The 25264-nt window shown below is 42.9% G+C and overlaps 1 protein-coding gene across 1 annotated transcript in view; it reads left to right on the plus strand.

Moving 5' to 3' along the window:
* Nucleotides 1–388: 388 nt before the first annotated feature.
* LOC138319395 (ADP-ribosylation factor 1-like) overlaps nucleotides 389–25264 on the plus strand; it is a 33035-nt gene continuing 8159 nt past the window's right edge. Inside the window, exon 1 of the mRNA XM_069262501.1 lies at nucleotides 389–549. Within this exon, the coding sequence (XP_069118602.1) occupies nucleotides 492–549 (58 nt within the window). The 5' untranslated portion in view covers nucleotides 389–491. The remainder of the gene's footprint in view (nucleotides 550–25264) is intronic.

The following is a 25264-nucleotide window of genomic DNA, read 5'->3' on the forward strand; positions in this document are numbered from 1 at the left end:
GAAAATAAAAAAAAACTTTTTCTCGTGTGATTTTACAGTTTAAGAGGATACATGTTTACATATATATATATATCTATCTTGTATTTTATTTCTGATTAACAGAACGTCCAACTTAGGGTAATGTTTCCTATAATGGATAATATACATGTGCATTTATTTCAGCAGTTATGTACATGTGTGTGCAGGTAATTGATATGCGATCTTACCATTTAACAAATCTATCAACCAAAACGGATTATTATAACGAGAAAAAAATGAAATAACACACACCTTTCCATATTTCCCCGTTGACGAAACGAAAGTGCATAGCCATGAGTAATGTAAACTGTGATCTAAATATAGCATCTGTATCATTATTTCAACCAATCAGACCGCAGCATGGCTTCTCTGACTGCTGCTGTGGATTATCCGGACAGATATACATGCTGCACGTTGGACGGTCCGAGGGTTGTTACGGACGCGCCTGGACATCAAGATGAGATGACCGGAACATGGGGGCGATATGGACAAAGATTTTCCGGAGTAAGGAGGTCAGGGTGCTCCTCCTGGGTAAGTGTAGTAAAACAGTGTGGTACGTACAGCAGGCAGACGACACATGGTTTATGGTACTGCATGGGGTATCGATCGTGTATCACAAGAGATAGTAAGATAAAACAGAATGTTATCAAGTAATCGGCCAAAGGTGTAAAGGAATCAGATGTCTACAAATCCCTTATTATAAAAATAATGGTAAAAACAATTGTTCTCTAGAAAGATAGGCATATACCTTCAAATGTATGTTATTTGATTTTGAAGAAAAATCAATGGTCTAACGTTAGCATCTAGATCTAAAACGTGCTGCTCGTTGACAGTTGCTGATGGCTGATTATCTCATCAAGACATATCACCTGAATAAATCTTATAATAGTGCATATACAGGATAAAAAGGTCAAGGCCAAATTGGTATGTTTTTTGTGATGTTTTGCCTAGATAGTCGTCACTGTGCTGTTGATGATATCCTCTAAATATCGGTATGTAACGTGACATCACAAGTCAATGATATGGTATTGTTTCTATTCTTATCAACTAACGTTTTATTTACAGATAAATAAATTATGTCCAGTGTTGATATCTACTATGCAATCTACCTTAATTATTATAACACACCCAATGACATCTTTTTGGCACATTTTTAGGTGAGAAAATATATTTAATGATAAAAAGCATTAGTGTTGGATGTGTCTTTAGACAATTTGAGGTGATAGGGTGTGGAAGGTAGGACAGGACTTTGAGGTGATAGGATGTGGAAGATGGGACAGGACTTTGAAGTGATAGGGTGTGGAAGATGGGACAGGAGTTATGAGGTGAAATGGTGTTGTAGGTGGGACAGGAGTATGAAGTGATAGGGTGTGGAAGGTTGGACAGGACTTTGAGGTGATAGGATGTGGAAGATGGGACAGGCGTTTACAGGTGAAATGGTGTTGAAAGTGGGACAGGAGTATGAACGATAGCATGTGGAAGGTGGGACAGGACTTTGAGGTGATATGGTGTGGAAGGTGGGACAGGACTTTGAGGTGATAGGGTGTGGAAGGTGGGACAGGACTTTGAGGTGATAGGGTGTGGAAGGTGGGACAGGACTTTGAGGTGATAGGGTGTGGAAGGTGGGACAGGACTTTGAGGTGATAGGATGTGTAAAATGGGACAGGACTTTGAAGTGATATGGTGTGGAAGATGGGACAGGAGTTTTGAGGTGAAATGGTGTTGAAGGTTGGACGGAGTATGAAGTGATAGGATGTGGAAGATGGGACAGGAGTTTTGAGGTGAAATGGTGTTGAAGGTTGGACGGAGTATGAAGTGATAGGATGTGGAAGATGGGACAGGAGTTTTGAGGTGAAATGGTGTTGAAGGTTGGACGGAGTATGAAGTGATAGGATGTGGAAGATGGGACAGGAGTTTTGAGGTGAAATGGTGTTGAAGGTTGGACGGAGTATGAAGTGATAGGATGTGGAAGATGGGACAGGAGTTTTGAGGTGAAATGGTGTTGAAGGTTGGACGGAGTATGAAGTGATAGGGTGTGGAAGATGGGACAGGAGTTTTGAGGTGAAATGGTGTTGAAGGTTGGACGGAGTATGAAGTGATAGGATGTGGAAGATGGGACAGGAGTTTTGAGGTGAAATGGTGTTGAAGGTTGGACGGAGTATGAAGTGATAGGGTGTGGAAGATGGGACAGGAGTTTTGAGGTGAAATGGTGTTGAAGGTTGGACGGAGTATGAAGTGATAGGGTGTGGAAGATGGGACAGGAGTTTTGAGGTGAAATGGTGTTGAAGGTTGGACGGAGTATGAAGTGATAGGGTGTGGAAGATGGGACAGGAGTTTTGAGGTGAAATGGTGTTGAAGGTTGGACGGAGTATGAAGTGATAGGGTGTGGAAGATGGGACAGGAGTTTTGAGGTGAAATGGTGTTGAAGGTTGGACGGAGTATGAAGTGATAGGATGTGGAAGATGGGACAGGAGTTTTGAGGTGAAATGGTGTTGAAGGTTGGACGGAGTATGAAGTGATAGGATGTGGAAGATGGGACAGGAGTTTTGAGGTGAAATGGTGTTGAAGGTTGGACGGAGTATGAAGTGATAGGATGTGGAAGATGGGACAGGAGTTTTGAGGTGAAATGGTGTTGAAGGTTGGACGGAGTATGAAGTGATAGGATGTGGAAGATGGGACAGGAGTTTTGAGGTGAAATGGTGTTGAAGGTTGGACGGAGTATGAAGTGATAGGGTGTGGAAGATGGGACAGGAGTTTTGAGGTGAAATGGTGTTGAAGGTTGGACGGAGTATGAAGTGATAGGGTGTGGAAGATGGGACAGGAGTTTTGAGGTGAAATGGTGTTGAAGGTTGGACGGAGTATGAAGTGATAGGGTGTGGAAGGTGGGACAGGAGTTTTGAGGTGAAATGGTGTTGAAGGTTGGACGGAGTATGAAGTGATAGGATGTGGAAGGTTGGACGGAGTATGAAGTGATAGGATGTGGAAGGTTGGACGGAGTATGAAGTGATAGGGTGTGGAAGATGGGACAGGAGTTTTGAGGTGAAATGGTGTTGAAGGTTGGACGGAGTATGAAGTGATAGGGTGTGGAAGGTGGGACAGGAGTTTTGAGGTGAAATGGTGTTGAAGGTTGGACGGAGTATGAAGTGATAGGATGTGGAAGGTTGGACGGAGTATGAAGTGATAGGATGTGGAAGGTTGGACGGAGTATGAAGTGATAGGGTGTGGAAGGTCTAAATATCAGTTTGTAACATGACATCACAATGATTTGGTATTGTTTCTATTCTTATCAACTAACATTTTATTTACAGATAAATAAATTATGTCCAGTGTTGATATCTACTATGCAATCTACCTTAATTATTATAACACACCCAATGACATCTTTTTGGCACATTTTTAGGTGAGAAAATATATTTAATGATAAAAAGCATTAGTGTTGGATGTGTCTTCAGACAGTTTGAGGTGATAGGGTGTGGAAGGTGGGACAGGAAGGTAGGACAGGAGTTTAACATGATAGGGTGAGAGGTTGGACAGTAGTTTGAGGTGATACGGTGTGGAAAGTGGGGCAGTAGTTTGAGGTGATATGGTGTGGAAGATGGGACAGCAGTTTGAGGTGATAGGTGTCGAAAGTGGGACAGGAGTTTGAGGTGATTGGGTGTGGAAGGTGGGACAGATGAGGTGATAGGTTGTGGAAGATTGGACAAGAGTTTGAGGTGATAGGGTGTGGAAGATGGGACAGGAGTTTGAGGTGATGGGGTGTGGAACATGGGACAGGAGTTTGAGGTGATGGGTGTGGAAGGTGGGACAGGAGTTTGAGGTGATAGGGTGTGGAAGGTGGGACAGCCATTTGAGGTGATATGGTGTGGAAGATGGGACAGCAGTTTGAGATGATAGGTGTGGAAAGTGGGGCAGTAGTTTGAGGTGATAGGGTGTGGAAGGTGGGACAGCCATTTGAGGTGATATGGTGTGAATGGTGGGACATCAGTTTGAGGTGATAGGATGTGGAAGGTTGGACAGCCATTTGAGGTGATATGGTGTGGAAGATGGGACAGCAGTTTGAGGTGATAGGTGTGGAAGGTGGGACAAGAGTTTGAGGTGATAGGTGTGGAAGGTGGGACAGTAGTTTGAGGTGATAGGGTGTGGAAGGTGGGACAGCCATTTGAGGTGATATGGTGTGGAAGATGGGACAGGAGTTTGAGGTGATAGGGTGTGAATGGTGGGACATCAGTTTGAGGTGATAGGATGTGGAAGGTTGGACAGGAGTTTGAGGTGATAGGTGTGGAAGGTGGGACAGCAGTTTGAGGTGATAGGTGTGGAAGGTGGGACAGCAGTTTGAGGTGATAGGTGTGGAAGGTGGGACAGTAGTTTGAGGTGATTGGGTGTGGAAGGTGGGACAAGAGTTTGAGGTGATGGGGTGGGGAAGGTGGGACAGTAGTTTGAGGTGATTGGGTGTGGAAGGTGGGACAGTAGTTTGAGGTGATTGGGTGTGGAAGGTGGGACAGCAGTTTGAGGTGATAGGTGTGGAAGGTGGGACAAGAGTTTGAGGTGATGGGGTGGGGAAGGTGGGACAGCAGTTTGAGGTGATAGGTGTGGAAGGTGGGACAGTAGTTTGAGGTGATTGGGTGTGGAAGGTGGGACAAGAGTTTGAGGTGATTGAGTGTGGAAGGTGGGACAGGAGTTTGAGGTGATAGGCTATTAAAGGTGGAACAGATGAGGTGATAGGGTGTGGAAGATTGGAGAGGAGTTTGAGGTGATGGGGTATGGAAGGTGGGACAGTAGTTTTAGGTGATAGGGTGTGGAAGGTGGGACAGCCATTTGAGGTGATATGGTGTGGAAGTTGGGACAGCAGTTTGAGGTGATAGGTGTGGAAGGTGGGACAGGAGTTTGAGGTGATAGGGTGTGGAAGGTGGGACAGGAGTTTTGAGGTGATATGGTGTGGAAGATGGGACAGGAGTTTGAGGTGATAGGGTGTGGAAGGTGGGACAGGAGTTTTGAGGTGAAATGGTGTTGAAGGTTGGACGGAGTATGAAGTGATAGGGTGTGGAAGGTGGGACAGGAGTTTTGAGGTGAAATGGTGTTGAAGGTTGGACGGAGTATGATGAAGTGATAGGATGTGGAAGGTTGGACGGAGTATGAAGTGATAGGATGTGGAAGGTTGGACGGAGTATGAAGTGATAGGGTGTGGAAGGTTGGACGGAGTATGAAGTGATAGGGTGTGGAAGGTTGGACGGAGTATGAAGTGATAGGGTGTGGAAGGTCTAAATATCAGTTTGTAACATGACATCACAATGATTTGGTATTGTTTCTATTCTTATCAACTAACATTTTATCTACAGATAAATAAATTATGTCCAGTGTTGATATCTACTATGCAATCTACCTTAATTATTATAACACACCCAATGACATCTTTTTGGCACATTTTTAGGTGAGAAAATATATTTAATGATAAAAAGCATTAGTGTTGGATGTGTCTTCAGACAGTTTGAGGTGATAGGGTGTGGAAGGTGGGACAGGAAGGTAGGACAGGAGTTTAACATGATAGGGTGAGAGGTTGGACAGCAGTTTGAGGTGATACGGTGTGGAAAGTGGGGCAGTAGTTTGAGGTGATATGGTGTGGAAGATGGGACAGCAGTTTGAGGTGATAGGTGTCGAAAGTGGGACAGGAGTTTGAGGTGATTGGGTGTGGAAGGTGGGACAGATGAGGTGATAGGTTGTGGAAGATTGGACAAGAGTTTGAGGTGATAGGGTGTGGAAGATGGGACAGGAGTTTGAGGTGATGGGGTGTGGAACATGGGACAGGAGTTTGAGGTGATGGGTGTGGAAGGTGGGACAGGAGTTTGAGGTGATAGGGTGTGGAAGGTGGGACAGCCATTTGAGGTGATATGGTGTGGAAGATGGGACAGCAGTTTGAGATGATAGGTGTGGAAAGTGGGGCAGTAGTTTGAGGTGATAGGGTGTGGAAGGTGGGACAGCCATTTGAGGTGATATGGTGTGTGAATGGTGGGACATCAGTTTGAGGTGATAGGATGTGGAAGGTTGGACAGCCATTTGAGGTGATATGGTGTGGAAGATGGGACAGCAGTTTGAGGTGATAGGTGTGGAAGGTGGGACAAGAGTTTGAGGTGATAGGTGTGGAAGGTGGGACAGTAGTTTGAGGTGATAGGGTGTGGAAGGTGGGACAGCCATTTGAGGTGATATGGTGTGGAAGATGGGACAGGAGTTTGAGGTGATAGGGGTGTGAATGGTGGGACATCAGTTTGAGGTGATAGGATGTGGAAGGTTGGACAGGAGTTTGAGGTGATAGGTGTGGAAGGTGGGACAGCAGTTTGAGGTGATAGGTGTGGAAGGTGGGACAGCAGTTTGAGGTGATAGGTGTGGAAGGTGGGACAGTAGTTTGAGGTGATTGGGTGTGGAAGGTGGGACAAGAGTTTGAGGTGATGGGGTGGGGGAAGGTGGGACAGTAGTTTGAGGTGATTGGGTGTGGAAGGTGTGGGACAGTAGTTTGAGGTGATTGGGTGTGGAAGGTGGGACAGCAGTTTGAGGTGATAGGTGTGGAAGGTGGGGACAAGAGTTTGAGGTGATGGGGTGGGGAAGGTGGGACAGCAGTTTGAGGTGATAGGTGTGGAAGGTGGGACAGTAGTTTGAGGTGATTGGGTGTGGAAGGTGGGACAAGAGTTTGAGGTGATTGAGTGTGGAAGGTGGGACAGGAGTTTGAGGTGATAGGCTATTAAAGGTGGAACAGATGAGGTGATAGGGTGTGGAAGATTGGAGAGGAGTTTGAGGTGATGGGGTATGGAAGGTGGGACAGTAGTTTTAGGTGATAGGGTGTGGAAGGTGGGACAGCCATTTGAGGTGATATGGTGTGGAAGGTGGGACAGCAGTTTGAGGTGATAGGTGTGGAAGGTGGGACAGGAGTTTGAGGTGATAGGGTGTGGAAGGTGGGACAGCCATTTGTGGTGATATGGTGTGGAAGATGGGACAGGAGTTTGAGGTGATAGGGTGGAGGAAGGTGGGACAGGAGTTTGAGGTAATATGGTGGGGAAGGTGGGAAAGGAGTTTGAAGGTGATGGTGTCTGTAAGATAGGACAGGAGTTTAAGATGATATGGTTTGGAAGGTGGGAAAGTAGTTTGAGGTGATTGGGTGTGGAAGGTGGGACAGGAGTTTAAGGTGATAGGGTATTAAAGGTGGGACAGATGAGGTGATAGGGTGTGGAAGATTGGACAGGAGTTTGAGGTGATAGGGTGTGGAAGGTGGGACAGGACTTTGAGGTGATAGGATGTGTAAAATGGGACAGGACTTTGAAGTGATAGGGTTTGGAAGATGGGACAAGAGTTTGAGGTGATAGGTGTGGAAGGTGGGACAGTAGTTTGAGGTGATAGGGTGTGGAAGGTGGGACAGCCATTTGAGGTGATATGGTGTGGAAGATGGGACAGGAGTTTGAGGTGATAGGGTGTGAATGGTGGGACATCAGTTTGAGGTGATAGGATGTGGAAGGTTGGACAGGAGTTTGAGGTGATAGGTGTGGAAGGTGGGACAGCAGTTTGAGGTGATAGGTGTGGAAGGTGGGACAGCAGTTTGAGGTGATAGGTGTGGAAGGTGGGACAGTAGTTTGAGGTGATTGGGTGTGGAAGGTGGGACAAGAGTTTGAGGTGATGGGGTGGGGAAGGTGGGACAGTAGTTTGAGGTGATTGGGTGTGGAAGGTGGGACAGTAGTTTGAGGTGATTGGGTGTGGAAGGTGGGACAGCAGTTTGAGGTGATAGGTGTGGAAGGTGGGACAAGAGTTTGAGGGTGATGGGGTGGGGAAGGTGGGACAGCAGTTTGAGGTGATAGGTGTGGAAGGTGGGACAGTAGTTTGAGGTGATTGGGTGTGGAAGGTGGGACAAGAGTTTGAGGTGATTGAGTGTGGAAGGTGGGACAGGAGTTTGAGGTGATAGGCTATTAAAGGTGGAACAGATGAGGTGATAGGGTGTGGAAGATTGGAGAGGAGTTTGAGGTGATGGGGTATGGAAGGTGGGACAGTAGTTTTAGGTGATAGGGTGTGGAAGGTGGGACAGCCATTTGAGGTGATATGGTGTGGAAGGTGGGACAGCAGTTTGAGGTGATAGGTGTGGAAGGTGGGACAGGAGTTTGAGGTGATAGGGTGTGGAAGGTGGGACAGCCATTTGAGGTGATATGGTGTGGAAGATGGGACAGGAGTTTGAGGTGATATGGTGGGGAAGGTGGGAAAGGAGTTTGAAGGTGATGGTGTGTGTAAGATAGGACAGGAGTTTAAGATGATATGGTTTGGAAGGTGGGAAAGTAGTTTGAGGTGATTGGGTGTGGAAGGTGGGACAGGAGTTTAAGGTGATAGGGTATTAAAGGTGGGACAGATGAGGTGATAGGGTGTGGAAGATTGGACAGGAGTTTGAGGTGATAGGGTGTGGAAGGTGGGACAGGACTTTGAGGTGATAGGATGTGTAAAATGGGACAGGACTTTGAAGTGATAGGGTTTGGAAGATGGGACAGGAGTTTTGAGGTGAAATGGTGTTGAAGGTTGGACGGAGTATGAAGTGATAGGATGTGGAAGGTGGGACAGGACTTTGAGGTGATAGGATGTGTAAAATGGGACAGGACTTTGAAGTGATAGGGTTTGGAAGATGGGACAGGAGTTTTGAGGTGAAATGGTGTTGAAGGTTGGACGGAGTATGAAGTGATAGGATGTGGAAGGTTGGACAGGACTTTGAGGTGATAGGGTGTGGAAGATGGGACAGGAGTTTTGAGTTGAAATGGTGTTGAAGGTTGGACGGAGTATGAAGTGATAGGATGTGGAAGGTTGGACAGGACTTTGAGGTGATAGGGTGTGGAAGATGGGACAGGAGTTTTGAGTTGAAATGGTGTTGAAGGTTGGACGGAGTATGAAGTGATAGGATGTGGAAGATGGGACAGGAGTTTTGAGGTGAAATGGGTGTTGAAGGTTGGACGGAGTATGAAGTGATAGGATGTGGAAGATGGGACAGGAGTTTTGAGGTGAAATGGTGTTGAAGGTTGGACGGAGTATGAAGTGATAGGATGTGGAAGATGGGACAGGAGTTTTGAGGTGAAATGGTGTTGAAGGTTGGACGGAGTATGAAGTGATAGGATGTGGAAGATGGGACAGGAGTTTTGAGGTGAAATGGTGTTGAAGGTTGGACGGAGTATGAAGTGATAGGGTGTGGAAGATGGGACAGGAGTTTTGAGGTGAAATGGTGTTGAAGGTTGGACGGAGTATGAAGTGATAGGATGTGGAAGATGGGACAGGAGTTTTGAGGTGAAATGGTGTTGAAGGTTGGACGGAGTATGAAGTGATAGGGTGTGGAAGATGGGACAGGAGTTTTGAGGTGAAATGGTGTTGAAGGTTGGACGGAGTATGAAGTGATAGGATGTGGAAGATGGGACAGGAGTTTTGAGGTGAAATGGTGTTGAAGGTTGGACGGAGTATGAAGTGATAGGGTGTGGAAGATGGGACAGGAGTTTTGAGGTGAAATGGTGTTGAAGGTTGGACGGAGTATGAAGTGATAGGGTGTGGAAGATGGGACAGGAGTTTTGAGGTGAAATGGTGTTGAAGGTTGGACGGAGTATGAAGTGATAGGATGTGGAAGATGGGACAGGAGTTTTGAGGTGAAATGGTGTTGAAGGTTGGACGGAGTATGAAGTGATAGGATGTGGAAGATGGGACAGGAGTTTTGAGGTGAAATGGTGTTGAAGGTTGGACGGAGTATGAAGTGATAGGATGTGGAAGGTTGGACGGAGTATGAAGTGATAGGGTGTGGAACATGGGACAGGAGTTTTGAGGTGAAATGGTGTTGAAGGTTGGACGGAGTATGAAGTGATAGGGTGTGGAAGATGGGACAGGAGTTTTGAGGTGAAATGGTGTTGAAGGTTGGACGGAGTATGAAGTGATAGGATGTGGAAGATGGGACAGGAGTTTTGAGGTGAAATGGTGTTGAAGGTTGGACGGAGTATGAAGTGATGGGTGTGGAAGGTGGGACAGGAGTTTTGAGGTGAAATGGTGTTGAAGGTTGGACGGAGTATGAAGTGATAGGGTGTGGAAGGTTGGACGGAGTATGAAGTGATAGGGTGTGGAAGGTCTAAATATCAGTTTGTAACATGACATCACAATGATTTGGTATTGTTTCTATTCTTATCAACTAACATTTTTATTTACAGATAAATAAATTATGTCCAGTGTTGATATCTACTATGCAATCTACCTTAATTATTATAACACACCCAATGACATCTTTTTGGCACATTTTTAGGTGAGAAAATATATTTAATGATAAAAAGCATTAGTGTTGGATGTGTCTTCAGACAGTTTGAGGTGATAGGGTGTGGAAGGTGGGACAGGAAGGTAGGACAGGAGTTTAACATGATAGGGTGAGGAAGGTTGGACAGTAGTTTGAGGTGATAGGGTGTGGAAAGTGGGGCAGTAGTTTGAGGTGATAGGGTGTGGAAGATGGGACAGCAGTTTGAGGTGATAGGTGTGGAAAGTGGGACAGGAGTTTGAGGTGATTGGGTGTGGAAGGTGGGACAGGAGTTTGAGGTGATAGGGTGTGGAAGATGGGACAGCAGTTTGAGGTGATAGGTGTGGAAAGTGGGACAGGAGTTTGAGGTGATTGGGTGTGGAAGGTGGGACAGGAGTTTGAGGTGATAGGGTGTGGAAGATGGGACAGGAGTTTGAGGTGATGGGGTGTGGAAGGTGGGACAGTAGTTTGAGGTGATACGGTGTGGAAGGTGGGACAGCCATTTGAGGTGATATGGTGTGGAAGATGGGACAGCAGTTTGAGATGATAGGGTGGGGAAGGTGGGAAAGGAGTTTGAGGTGATTGGGTGTGGAAGATTGGACAGGAGTTTGAGGTGATAGGGTGGGGAAGGTGGGAAAGGAGTTTGAGGTGATTGGGTGTGGAAGGAGGGAAAGGAGTTTGAGGTGATTGAGTGTGGAAGGTGGGACAAGAGTTTGAGGTGATTGGGTGTGGAAGGTGGGACAGGAGTTTGAGGTGATTGAGTGTGGAAGGTGGGACAAGAGGTTAAAGGTGATAGGGTATTAAAGGTGGGACAGATGAGGTGATAGGGTGTGGAAGATGGGACAGGAGTTTGAGGTGATAGGGTGTGGAAGATGGGACAGGAGTTTGAGGTGATGGGGTGTGGAAGGTGGGGCAGCAGTTTGAGTTGATAGGATGTGGAAGGTGGGACAGGAGTTTGAGGTGACGGGGTTTGGAAGGTGGGACAGCAGTTTGAGGTGATAGGATGTGGAAAGTGGAACAGGACTTTGAGGTGATAGGGTGTGAATGGTGGGACATCAGTTTGAGGTGATAGGATGTGGAATGTTGGACAGGAGTTTGAGGTGATAGGGTGTGGAAAGTGGGGAAAGGAGTTTGAGATGATAGGATGTGGAAGGTGGGACAGGAGTTTGAGGTGATAAGGATGTGGAAGATGGGACAGGAGTTTGAGGTGATAGGTTGTGGAATATGACCCTATCACCTCAAAGGAGTTTGAGGTGATAGGGTGTGGAAAGTGGGAAAGGAGTTTGAGGTGATAGGGTGTGGAAAGTGGGAAAGGAGTTTGAGGTGATAGGGTGTGGAAAGTGGGAAAGGAGTTTGAGGTGATAGGATGTGGAAGGTGGGACAGGAGTTTGAGGTGATATGGTGTGGAAAGTTGGACAGGATTTCGAGGTGATTGGGTGTGGAACATGTGACAGGAGTTTTGGATGATATGTTGTGAAAGGTGGGACAGGAGTTTGAGGTAACAGAGTGCTGAAGGTGGGACAGAAGTTTGAGATGATGAGATGTGGAAGGTGGGACAGAAGTTTGATGTGATAGGATATTGAAGGTGGGACAGATGAGGTGATAGGGTGTTGAAAGTGGGATATACGTTTGAGGTGATAAGATGTGGAAGATGGGACAGGAGTTTGAAGTGATGGTTTTACCGCTTGAATTTGGCTGCAACTTGCCTGAAATGATCCTGACATGGTCCTGACAAAGTGTTGTTATTTTTCATGTCGATGAGAAATCCAAGATGGCCACCACAGTGGCCATCTTGAAAACACATTTTGAACTTCTTCTCAAGTTCTACCAATGCAATTTGGCTGAAACTTGAAATGATCCTAATGTGATCCCAACAAAGTGTTAATATTTTTCGGGTTAATCCAAAATCCAAGTTGGCCACCATGACATCATATCTATATATCTGTAATGTGACCATATGACAGTTGCCATGGTAGTCAGATGACTGTTTAGGCCCTTGGGCTTCTTGTATGATTTACTGTGAATAAATAAGGACAAATATATGTTATGCATTGATACATTTATGAGTACAGTAACATATTTTAATGTGTATATGTTTCATAGTTTGTCCTTGGTTTTATAATGGCTATGTTTACATCCTAAAGGCTGGGATGCAGACGAAACTGTTCGCCTTATATATCTGATTATCAGGATATCACATTGTTATGTCATCTGATAATTATCGCCTATTGACACCCTCAATCATGGTAGCTAGGCGTGTATTATGATACAAGAACCTGTTTCCTTTTTTAGAGATTATACATGACATTTGTGATTTTGTAACATGTCAGTAAGCCCGACCTTCAAGTGTCCGATAATAAATCATCATTTGTTTCCTTATTCCAGCAGGAAGTGTCTTATATTTTAAGCTGGTATTTGCCTCAATGGGAACAATAAAATCATTTCATATAGTTGGACTAGCATGAAACTAGCAGGACCAAGCTTATCTAGTTTGTCTTAAGGGTGTATGTGAGGTGATAGGGTGTGGAAGATGGGGACAGCAGTTTGAGGTGATGGGGTGTGGAAGGTGGGACAGTAGTTTGAGGTGATAGGGTGTGGAAGGGTGGGACAGCCATTTGAGGTGGATAGGGTGTGGAAGATGGGACAGCAGTTTGAGGTGATAGGTGAGGTGGGAAGGTGAGGTGACAGGAGTTTGAGGTGATATGGTGTGGAAGATGGGACAGTAGTTTGAGGTGATAGGTGTGGAAGGTGGGACAGCCATTTGAGGTGATATGGTGTGGAAGATGGGACAGGAGTTTGAGGTGATAGGGTGAGGAAGGTGGGACAGCCATTGAGGTGATATGGTGTGGAAGATGGGACAGCAGTTTGAGGTGATAGGTGTGAGGAAGGGTGGGACAGGAGTTTGAGTGATGGGGTGAGGAAGGTGGGACAGCAGTTTGAGGTGATAGGGTGAGGAAGGTGGGACAGGAGTTTTGAGGTGATATGGGTGTGGAAGGTGGGACAGTAGTTTGAGGTGATTGGGTGTGAAGGTGGGACAAGAGTTTGAGGTGATAGGTGTATTAAAGGTGGGACAGTAGTTTGAGGGTGATAGGGTGTGGATGTGGGAATTGGACAAGAGTTTGAGGTGATAGGGTATTAAAGGTGGGACAGACTAGAGGTGTAGGGTGTGGAAAATTGGGACAGGAGTTTGAGGTGATAGGGGTGGAAGATGGGACAGGAGTTTGAGGTGATGGGGTGTGGAAGGTGGGACAGCAGTTTGAGTTGATAGGATGTGCAAGGTGGGACAGGAGTTTGAGGTGATGGGGTTTGGAAGGTGGGACAGCAGGTTGAGGTGATAGGATGTGGAAAGTGGAACAGGACTTTGAGGTGATAGGGTGTGGAAGGTGGGACAGGAGTTTGAGGAGATAGGGTGTGAATGGTGGGAAAGGAGTTTGAGATGATAGGATGTGGAAGGTGGGACATAAGTTTGAGGTGATAGGATGTGGAAGGTGGGACAGGAGTTTGAGGTGATAGGTTGTGGAATATGACCCTATCACCTCAAAGGAGTTTGAGGTGATAGGGTGTGGAAAGTGGGAAAGGAGTTTGAGGTGATAGGGTGTGGAAAGTGGGAAAGGAGTTTGAGGTGATAGGATGTGGAAGGTGGACAGGAGTTTGATGTGATATGGTGTGGAAAGTTGGACAGGGATTTCGAGGTGATTGGGTGTGGAACATGTGACAGGAGTTTTTGGATGATATGTTGTTGTGAAAGGTGGGACAGGAGTTTGAGGTAACAGAGTGCTGAAGGTGGGACAGAAGTTTGAGGTGATAGGATGTGGAAGGGTTGGACAGGAGTTTGAGGTGATAGGGTGTTGAATGTGGGAAAGGAGTTTGACAGATGATAGGATGTGGAAGGTGGGACAGGAGTTTCAGGTGATGGGATGTGGAAGGTGGGAACAGGAGTTTGAGGTGATAGGTTGTGGACTATAGAGGTTATTAGGGTTTAGGAATATGACCCTATCACCTCAAAAGGAGTTTGAGGTGATATGGGTGAGTGGAAAGTGGGAAAGGAGTTTGGAGGTGATAGGGTGTGGAAAGTGGGAAAGGAGTTTGAGGTGATATGGATGTGGGAAGGTTGGGGAAATGGTGAGTTTGAGGTGATATGGTGTGGAAAGTTGGACAGGATTTCGAGGTGATTGGGTGTGGAACATGTGACAGAGTTTTGGATGATATGTTGTGAAAGGTGGGGGACAGGAGTTTGAGGTAACAAGGTTTGCTTGGAAGGTGGGACAGAAGTTTAGAGATGATGAGATGTGAAAGGTGGGACAGGAGTTTGATCGTGATAGGGATTGTAGGTTGAAGGTGATAGGGTGTCAGATGTGGGATATAGAGTTTGAGGTATGAAGGTGTTGAAAGATGGGACAGGCTAGTTTATGTGATTCCAATGTGGAAGTAGTTTGAACAGGATGTTTGAGGATAGGTGTGGAAAGATGGACCAGAGGTGTGAGTTGTGGGTATTACATGGATTGAGGTGGGGGGAATAAAGTTTGGTGTTGAACATGGATCACCAGGGATGTCCTTTTGATGAGGGTAATGTGATTCTGTGGTGGTTGGGGGGGTACAATGTGTTCCAAGATGTAATAGTTGAAGGGTGGGACTCCAAACAAATACAAGTGGATATTGGGGGGATGTCCTGAAATGAGTGTAATGGTGGGACAAAGTGTTACAAATTGATAGGGGAGGTCCAAGTTGGAGGTATAGGGTAATGTGGTCCAACAAATATAGGTAAAGATCAAAGATGTCCTAGTTAGACAATTTTCCAAACAAAGGTGATGGTTTTTGAAATGGGGGTTTGTGTCCAAAGGTTAGGTGGGATGGTATATGTTTTGGGACCAGTGGTGAAATCCAAATCCAAAGGCTCAGGTACAAAGATGGGATGTCCTAGTTATGTATCTAGGTAATTATCCAAGACAAAGTTTCAGGTATAGGGTAGTGATATGTGATTTTAAAGTATGGGGCCCTCAGGGAATGAGAAACTGTGCAGATGTGAGGTTATCAGGTACAAAGATCAGGAAACAAAGGCCTTAATATCAGGTTCGGGTGGTTGTGACACCAGAATTCCAAAGATCACCTAATATTTATAGGGTATATGTATGTGAACATTGTTATTCAACAAAGATCACCAGGAGCTAGGGTATATTATGTGTGATATCAACAGGACCAAAGGCTGTTCACATTTGGTTTTTTAAGATTCATTACAAAGACATGTCCCCTTATAGGTTGTGGAATTTGTTAACATGTGAGGTCTAACTGGGTATGTTTTGGTTGGGGTTCGGGGTTGAGACAAATTAAATGATTAAGGTATTTATATAGGTTTGCTTGAAATGACATTTAAGAGTGTAAATTGGTGGTGTATATATGGGTTGTGGGAATTATGTGATTTAGATGGTGTCCAGATAAGAAAGTCAATGGTAATATAATGACTTCATCAGTTGTGATGGGGAATCGAGGGAAAAGCTTACATCGGAGAGATGTAAAATGCATTTTGATAATCCTGCAATCAATACTAGTGTTATATATGGCCAAGAAATGATTCCAAACAAAGGCTCAGATACAAAGATCACCAGATGTCCTAGTTAGGTACAGGGTAATGTGATTCCAAACAAAGGCTCAGGTACAAAGATCACCAGATGTCCTAGTTAGGTACAGGGTAATGTGATTCCAAACAAAGGCTCAGGTACAAAGATCACCAGATGTCCTAATTAGGTACAGGGTAATGTGATTCCAAACAAAGGCTCATGCAGGTACAAAGATCACCAGATGTCCTAGTTAGGTACAGGGTAATGTGATTCCAAACAAAGGCTCATGCAGGTACAAAGATCACCAGATGTCCTAGTTAGGTACAGGGTAATGTGATTCCAAACAAAGGCTTGTGTACAAAGATCACCAGATGTCCTAGTTTAGGTACAGGGTAATGTGATTCCAAACAAAGGCTTGTGTACAAAGATCACCAGATGTCCTAGTTAGGTACAGGGTAATGTGATTCCAAACAAAGGCTCAGGTACAAAGATTACCAGATGTCCTAGTTAGGTACAGGGTAATGTGATTCCAAACAAAGGCTCAGGTACAAAGATTACCAGATGTCCTAGTTAGGTACAGGGTAATGTGATTCCAAACAAAGGCTCATGCAGGTACAAAGATCACCAGATGTCCTAGTTAGGTACAGGGTAATGTGATTCCAAACAAAGGCTCATGCAGGTACAAAGATCACCAGATGTCCTAGTTAGGTACAGGGTAATGTGATTCCAAACAAAGGCTTGTGTACAAAGATCACCAGATGTCCTAGTTAGGTACAGGGTAATGTGATTCCAAACAAAGGCTCAGGTACAAAGATCACCAGATGTCCTAGTTAGGTACAGGGTAATGTGATTCCAAACAAAGGCTTGTGTACAAAGATCACCAGATGTCCTAGTTAGGTACAGGGTAATGTGATTCCAAACAAAGGCTTAGGTACAAAGATTACCAGATGTCCTAGTTAGGTACAGGGTAATGTGATTCCAAACAAAGGCTCAGGTACAAAGATTACCAGATGTCCTAGTTAGGTATAGGGTAATGTGATTCCAAACAAAGGCTCAGGTACAAAGATCACCAGATGTCCTAGTTAGGTACAGGGTAATGTGATTCCAAACAAAGGCTCAGGTACAAAGATTACCAGATGTCCTAGTTAGGTATAGGGTAATGTGATTCCAAACAAAGGCTCAGGTACAAAGATTACCAGATGTCCTAGTTAGGTATAGGGTAATGTGATTCCAAACAAAGGCTCAGGTACAAAGATCACCAGATGTCCTAGTTAGGTACAGGGTAATGTGATTCCAAACAAAGGCTCAGGTACAAAGATCACCAGATGTCCTAGTTAGGTACAGGGTAATGTGATTCCAAACAAAGGCTCAGGTACAAAGATCACCAGATGTCCTAGTTAGGTACAGGGTAATGTGATTCCAAACAAAGGCTCAGGTACAAAGATCACCAGATGTCCTAGTTAGGTACAGGGTAATGTGATTCCAAACAAAGGCTCAGGTACAAAGATCACCAGATGTCCTAGTTAGGTATAGGGTAATGTGATTCCAAACAAAGGCTCATGCAGGTACAAAGATCACCAGATGTCCTAGTTAGGTATAGGGTAATGTGATTCCTAACAAAGACTCAGGTACAAAGATCACCAGATGTCCTAGTTAGGTATAGGGTAATGTGATTCCAAACAAAGGCTCAGGTACAAAGATCACCAGATGTCCTAGTTAGGTATAGGGTAATGTGATTCCAAACAAAGGCTCAGGTACAAAGATCACCAGATGTCCTAGTTAGGTACAGGGTAATGTGATTCCAAACAAAGGCTCAGGTACAAAGATCACCAGATGTCCTAGTTAGGTACAGGGTAATGTGATTCCAAACAAAGGCTCAGGTACAAAGATCACCAGATGTCCTAGTTAGGTACAGGGTAATGTGATTCCAAACAAAGGCTTGTGTACAAAGATCACCAGATGTCCTAGTTAGGTATAGGGTAATGTGATTCCAAACAAAGGCTCAGGTACAAAGATCACCAGATGTCCTAGTTAGGTATAGGGTAATGTGATTCCTAACAAAGACTCAAATTAGTAGCCTTTTCACTTTTCCTTTGATAAAAGATAAATGTAATATTATTGAATTATCTAATTTATGGTCTTGCCATGAATGTAAATATTTTTACCCTTTTGGCTCCATAACCAATTTACTACTACATGAATTTGATACAAAAATTTCCTTGAATTATATTCTATTTCATGGCTATTTTCATAATGATCTATTACCGAGAAACGTAGTTAAGATTCAGAGGTAAATCATATAGCTTATCAGAAAAAGCAAAACAATGGTATGGCTCCTTTGAAATGCTAGCTGTCAATAATAAAGGAGTGCAGGTATTTTGTGTTGAAGAAGTGCTTTTAAACAGAATGATATTTAATGTCAATTATAAGTGACAATGAACATGGACTAATGTACATGGATCATTGCCTTAGCTAAAAAAATTTGGTAATGATATGTTCTAATATTGTTTGAATTGTTCATGATTTTCTTTTCTTGTTCTTTCTCTTATTTTTTGCCAACAAATACCCATTGTTTATTGAACATAAAAAAAAATATTTGTTATGTAGTTTCATCTTATCAAAGTATACAGAAAAGTCAATACTATTCTATGTACATATACATGTATGCATGTCACTAGATCAATGCAAATATACAGGGCAACATTGGCGATGCACTTTACATTAAATACATGTTGTCATATAGATATTGTAAATAGTGTTGAGATTTTTTAATTTGGTAATGCATATGTTTATTGAATTAACCCAAAATATTGGATTTGTTGGAGGTCATCATTAGCCGACTTTTACCAAAGAAATTTTAAGAAATAATGTGTTTCTTACCAGACATGGTATTATTATTGGGTAGACATAGTGCATTAGAGTTGCGGAGGCCTTGCCCGACGGTGCGTTTATTTCTATAGAGGTGCCAAAGCCTTTGCCTGATGGGTCGTTTATTTCTATAGAGGTGCCGAAGCCTTTGCGTGACGGTGCGTTTATTTCTGTGTACTTTTACGTACAATGAATACAGATTTAACTCTGATTTGGTAAGGGTATATTTTTAGACCAGTAATTACAATAGTTGTGTGTTATTGATTAGCTATTGATCTGATTGTCCCGGCTCGTCCCTGGAAGGTAAGTACTCCTCGATGTACATCTCAGTCTCACCAACCAACGAATACATGTACATAATGGTTAGGGTAAAAATACATCAAGGCAATTTTAGGGTTTCATCCTGAAGGACACAAAACAGCCATTGTTATAATTCAGTTTGGTTTGTTTCTATTTTGCTTCCAATTCTAAGTCAGTAATTTCATATTGAATAGTATTTGGAGAAATATCTGGACTAACTGCACAGCATGGAAATCAAGTTCAATTTAAATACGTAGAAAGCTAGTGCTAAATAGTCAAACACCTTGGTTGTCTAGCCACAATGGCTTATGGTAGAAAGCTAGTGGTAGAATATCTGAGCACCTTAACCACTCAGTTACTGTGACCCAGGGGTGGAGGACTAGTGGTAATATATCTGGGCACCTTAACCACTCAGCTACTGTGACCAAGGGGTGGAGGGCTAGTGGTAGAATATCTGGACATGTTAGCCACTCAGTTACTGTGACCCAGGGGTGGAGGGCTAGTGGTAGAATATCTGGGCACCTTAACCACTCAGCTACTGTGACCCAGGGGTGGAGGGCTAGTGGTAGAATATCTGGGCACCTTAACCACTCAGTTACTGTGACCCAGGGGTGGAGGGCTAGTGGTAGAATATCTGGACACCTTAACCACTCAGCTACTGTGACCCAGGGGTGGAGGGCTAGTGGTAGAATATCTGGACATCTTAACCACTCAGCTACTGTGACCCAGGGGTGGAGGGCTAGTGGTAGAATATCTGGGCACCTTAACCACTCAGTTACTGTAACCCAGGGGTGGAGGACTAGTGATAGAATATCTGGACATCTTAACCACTCAGCTACTGTGACCCAGGGGTGGAGGGCTAGTGGTAGAATATCTGGACAGCTTAGCCACTCAGCTACTGTGACCCAGGGGTGGAGGACTAGTGATAGAATATCTGGACATCATAGCCACTCAGCTACTGTGACCCAGGTGTGGAGGGCTAGTGGTAGAATATCTGGACATCTTAGCCACTCAGCTACTGTGACCCAGGGGTGGAGGGCTAGTGGTAGAATATCTGGACATCTTAGCCACTCAGCTACTGTGACCCAGGGGTGGAGGGCTAGTGGTAGAATATCTGGGCACCTTAACCACTCAGCTACTGTGACCCAGGGGTGGAGGGCTAGTGATAGAATATCTGGGCACCTTAACCACTCAGCTACTGTGACCCAGGGGTGGAGGGCTAGTGGTAGAATATCTGGGCACCTTAACCACTCAGCTACTGTGACCCAGGGGTGGAGGGCTAGTGGTAGAATATCTGGGCACCTTAACCACTCAGCTACTGCAACTCTAAGGATGGTGAGCTAATGGTAGAATATCTGGGCACCTTAACCACTCAGCTACTGTGACCCAGGGATGGAGGGCTAGTGGTAGAATATCTGAGCACCTTAACCACTCAGCTACTGCAACTCTAAGGATGTGAGCTAATGGTAAAATATCTGACACCATCATGACTCAAGTGGTAGGCTGAATTAGAATTTCTTGACACTTTAACCACTAATCTGGGCACCTTAACCACTCAGCTACTGTGGCCCACCAGGGTGGAGGGCTAGTGGTAAATATCTGGGCACCTTAACCACTCAGCTACTGTGACCCAGGGTGGAGGGCTAGTGGTAGAATATCTGAGCACCTTAACCACTCAGCTACTGCACCAGGGAGTGAGGCTAGTGGTAAAATATCTGACACCATCATCGACAGAAGGTAGGCTAATGCTTGAACTGCTCACTATTATATTTTTTCCTGATTATAAATTATACCCAGGGATGGAGGGCTAGTGGTAGAATATCTGAGCACCTTAACCACTCAGCTACTGCAACTCTAAGGATGTGAGCTAATGGTAAAATATCTGACACCATCATGACTCAGAAGTGGTAGGCTGAATTAGAATTTCTTGACACTTTAACCACTAATCGACCACAACAGCTGTGGAAAGCTAGTGGTTAAATGTCAGACACCTTAACCACTCTGTCACCATGGCTCTGAGGTGGAGGGCTAGTGGTAGAATGTCAGACACCTAACCACTCCGTCACCATGGCTCTGAGGTGGAGGGCTAGTGGTAGAATGTCAGACACCTCAATCACTCAGCCACATCAACCCAGAAGTGTAGGACTAATGGTAAAACATTGAACTTGGTCACTATTATATTTTTTACTGATTATAAATGTAATGTCCTGGCAGGATTTTAGTTAACCTGATAATACCTAACAGATGCTTTACCCCTGTCATACTAGTCTGAGCACTCCTATCATATCATCATCACAATATCTGGCAGATCTTCAACAAGGAAATTTTATTCATCATGCAGATACCCAATGGGCAAATTAAAGTGAGGTCAGGAAAAAAACTCATGCTTGAGTTGCATTCACCAGCGAAGATCAATGGATGGTTTTTGTTAACCATATCAAACATAATAAAACATGTGCCATGTGTTAATGTTGGACTAAAAAACCTTTTTCATAATGATCATTAAATGTTGTAGTTTATATCAGATCTAGGCCAAAATTAGGTACAACGGTTTAACTAAAATTGTTTCATATGCATAGTATTTGATGCTTAAGTTCATTTAATCTTTGAATCTAATTTTTATGAAAATTCTTGATTTTGATAGTAAGGGTTTAAAAGTTTATTTTCTTTAAAACCTTTTAATGTCCAGGATCATTTAAGGACATGCCAGGTTCAGGAGGCAGTGTAAAGCCAGAGTACCCAGAGAAAAACCACCATCCTACAGTCAGTACATCAGGCAACTGTCTTGCATACATTTTGAAATTGGAACCCTGATGTTATGACACCTTTTCCACTGACAGCCTTCACAGACTATATTTGTAAATGATGAGCCTTAGAAGGACAAATCATTACAGTCTATTTCAAGAAGATAACATCTTGGATTCTTTTGCACGAACTCTATTTTCTATAAACCTGAATTGCTTTCTGTTAAGCATCACTTTTCTGTATTCACTGCAAGATTTATTACAAATCCTTGCCAGCTTTAACCTTAACTAACTCAATATGTTGTTGAAGAAATTTATGTTTGATGCAAACGTTTACAACAAGTTCCTCATTAGACATTGTGTTGCTGCAGTCTGATGCAGAAAAAAGCTGCCATTTTTTCTGGAGAAAATATTGCCTAGCAACCGTTCCAATGAAAAGTATATATCACCATGCAACACATAGCAGAGAAAGCTGTAATACACGTGGTGTGAATTTACATGCAATGAATTTCTTGCATTTTGCCTAAAATATCCACTAATTTATAAACCATGTTGCTTTTGTTGAGCGGATGTATAATTCTGTGCAGCCATTTCTAATAGAACTGTCTTTAAAGTTTTAGAATGGTTGATTAGGTTCTCTGATGTGTAATTTTGCCCTAGATTATTTCAGCTAATAATACTGTGTTACAAAGATTGCATCTACTGAAAGAATAATTGTTTAAAAACAAACGCTTCTAGGGTATCATTCTACACAGATGAATAATATTACTGCTGTAGAAATTATAGACACAAATTCCTTACTTTCTCAAGCTTCCCTTTAACACCTTTCTCCCAATCATGGTAATGTCATTTAATTTGACTTGTTGAACCATTTGAAATATTTTCAATCCTCTCTTGCAATTCTTAATCCCTCTTAATCTTTAAAATTGCTTGGTTAACATAAATCTGATATTTCAGTCCTTTTTTTTAAAATATGCTGCATAATTGATAGAAAATTATTAGAAACTTTTTTTTCTTATTGTTTTATTGGAAGAATTTCCAATTAGAATTGAAATGTTTCATTAAAATATCCACCAATTACATATAAATGTAATTTTTGAACATTGGTGATTGTTTGTAACAATATTTACTAAAGTAATTAAACACAGATTATTTCATCTTGTGTGAAAAGTCTCGAAATAGAAGTCCTCCAATAATATTCTGTATAACATGAAATATTAGTGGGTACTTTCTTTTGTGGTTAAGACTTAAATTATTTAATAGATAGAAATATTCGTGGTTAGCAGATAGAACAACAATAACAGAAATATTTCATAGTTCCATAGAAACAGGAAAACAATGAAAATTTCCATATAACAAAAATTTCATCTTATACAATATACATTCAATTCAAACATTCAGAGACTGTCTGTTCTACATTTCCCAGATGTGTGTATTAGAATTTGTGTAAAGAGCACAATAAAAATGTACCAACAAACCTGACACGTCCTTAATAATAGTCTGAGAACCAGTTGAATTGAAATCTCTAAAATAAGTGCACCACTAAAATGTGTACACCTCCAGTAACCCTACAAGGACTGGTTGTCTGTTCTGTACATTCCCCATGCAGTACACAGGTTTTACATTAAGACATTATAGAGTGTGATGTTCTGTCTGTGGAAACATGTTGCGGAGACCATCGCCACAGAAAAGAGGAGATTTACATCAGATCTGTTTATCTTGTTAGTGGTGGGGAGACCAGACAGAAATATAATCACAACATATGGTATATACTCTCAGTGTTTGTTTGGGGGTGTTACCAAGTGATGCTATTTATGAAACTTTGGTAAATAAAAGTGACAGAAAGTGGAATCTCTCCTTCACCTTATTATGTATAAAGAAAATATAACTGGTGATATTGATAATGTTGGTTTTCAGGCAATATAGAGAAAAATTCATTTATACCAAATTTCCATAAAAAATATAATAGATAATTAAGTTGCTCATCTTGAAAGAGTGTTATTTTAGTATATATGTAAAGTATACTTTATAAGTAAATCTGACCCTGACAACAGATTTAGACATTTTGACAGTAAAGATATAAATGACTAGAAATGTCCAAGTCAGGAAAGTTCTCTCTTGTCCATAGTTTACACATGATTAACATGAGTTCCAGTATCACAACAAGACACACAAAAAATATACCACAGCCTCCCAATATACAAACATTCACCACACAGAACATACTGTGTAGGAGAGACCATGCAGACATATACCTGGTATATCAATCCTGGATGGTGAAATATTCACCAAGCATCTTTTCAACATTAGACTGTATATAAAGAAAACATATAATAAACAATGATATCTTTTATATCATTCAATAATTCCTGGCATGCAAGTTTCTCCTTCGAGATTTTGACAAATAGTTTACAGTTTTCTTTAGCACTCAATAAACTGAAGTCTGCACTTTCCCTTCCTTATTGACATAAATCTGTCCAATTATATGGATAGATTTGCCCATTACTGTCAAAAAGGGGTGTGTAAGATGTCTCAAATGAATCATCTTATAGTTGATGTTTAGATAGGTATAGGTCTATATAGATATAAACAGTGTACATAAATTGTTAGGATATTCTGGTGATAGTGATTCACTTCAGATTGGCAGAAACTTCTAGCTTCTTTGTCTCAAACCTCCAGGCTGTCTGCAGCTTTGCCTGAGATCAACACTCGTGTATATTGCATGTTTGGAAAGTTCATCATATATCTGACTTTTGTGTGGGGGTGACTGACAGTAATTACATTATCCAAACCGATGTCTACATCAACACTTCTCTTGTATACAAATGCTTTATGTGTCACAGAAGTGAGCCAGCTACATCCATATCAACTGAAATAGCACCTCCGGTAGTATGTTTTGGGGATTACTAATTCTTTATAATGTAAAAGCAAAGATGATGATGGTCTAATAGTTAGGGTGTCGGACATTTTACTACTGATGTACAGATACAGGGCCAAACTGTCTTATAGTAACAAATACCTTACATCCTACCAATAGCTCTCCACCATTTTACCCTATGTCTAATAGTTAATGAATCTGATATTCTACCAGCAATGCCACACACTCCCCTCCACTAAATCTTAATCATCTTAACCATAGTTAAACAATATACACTATTAGTCAACACATGACCACTTGGTCTCCTCCTAGGCTGTCCTGCAGGTAGGGCGTTAGAGGTGTACCTGCTGCCCCTATTGCATGATTGTAAAAGGTGACTAAATTTAGGATATTATATTTTCTCTTTTTCCTAACTAACTTTGTTTTTCCAAAAAGTCTCCCTGGACACCGCCTCACATTTAGCCTTTTATTGAGCACTCGCCCCTCTGTAATAGGCTCTGGGTTCTGTCCCCTGGACGAGACACACCAAGATCTATAAAAGTGGTAGTTTCTGTTAAGCATTCAGCATACATGGAGTAGAATGACTGGTTCGCCCGTTGTCAGTATAATGTGACTGGGTCGGATGTGTTGCTTG

This window comes from Argopecten irradians, chromosome 1, assembly GCF_041381155.1.
Source record: "Argopecten irradians isolate NY chromosome 1, Ai_NY, whole genome shotgun sequence".
Taxonomy (NCBI): Eukaryota; Metazoa; Mollusca; class Bivalvia; order Pectinida; family Pectinidae; genus Argopecten; species Argopecten irradians.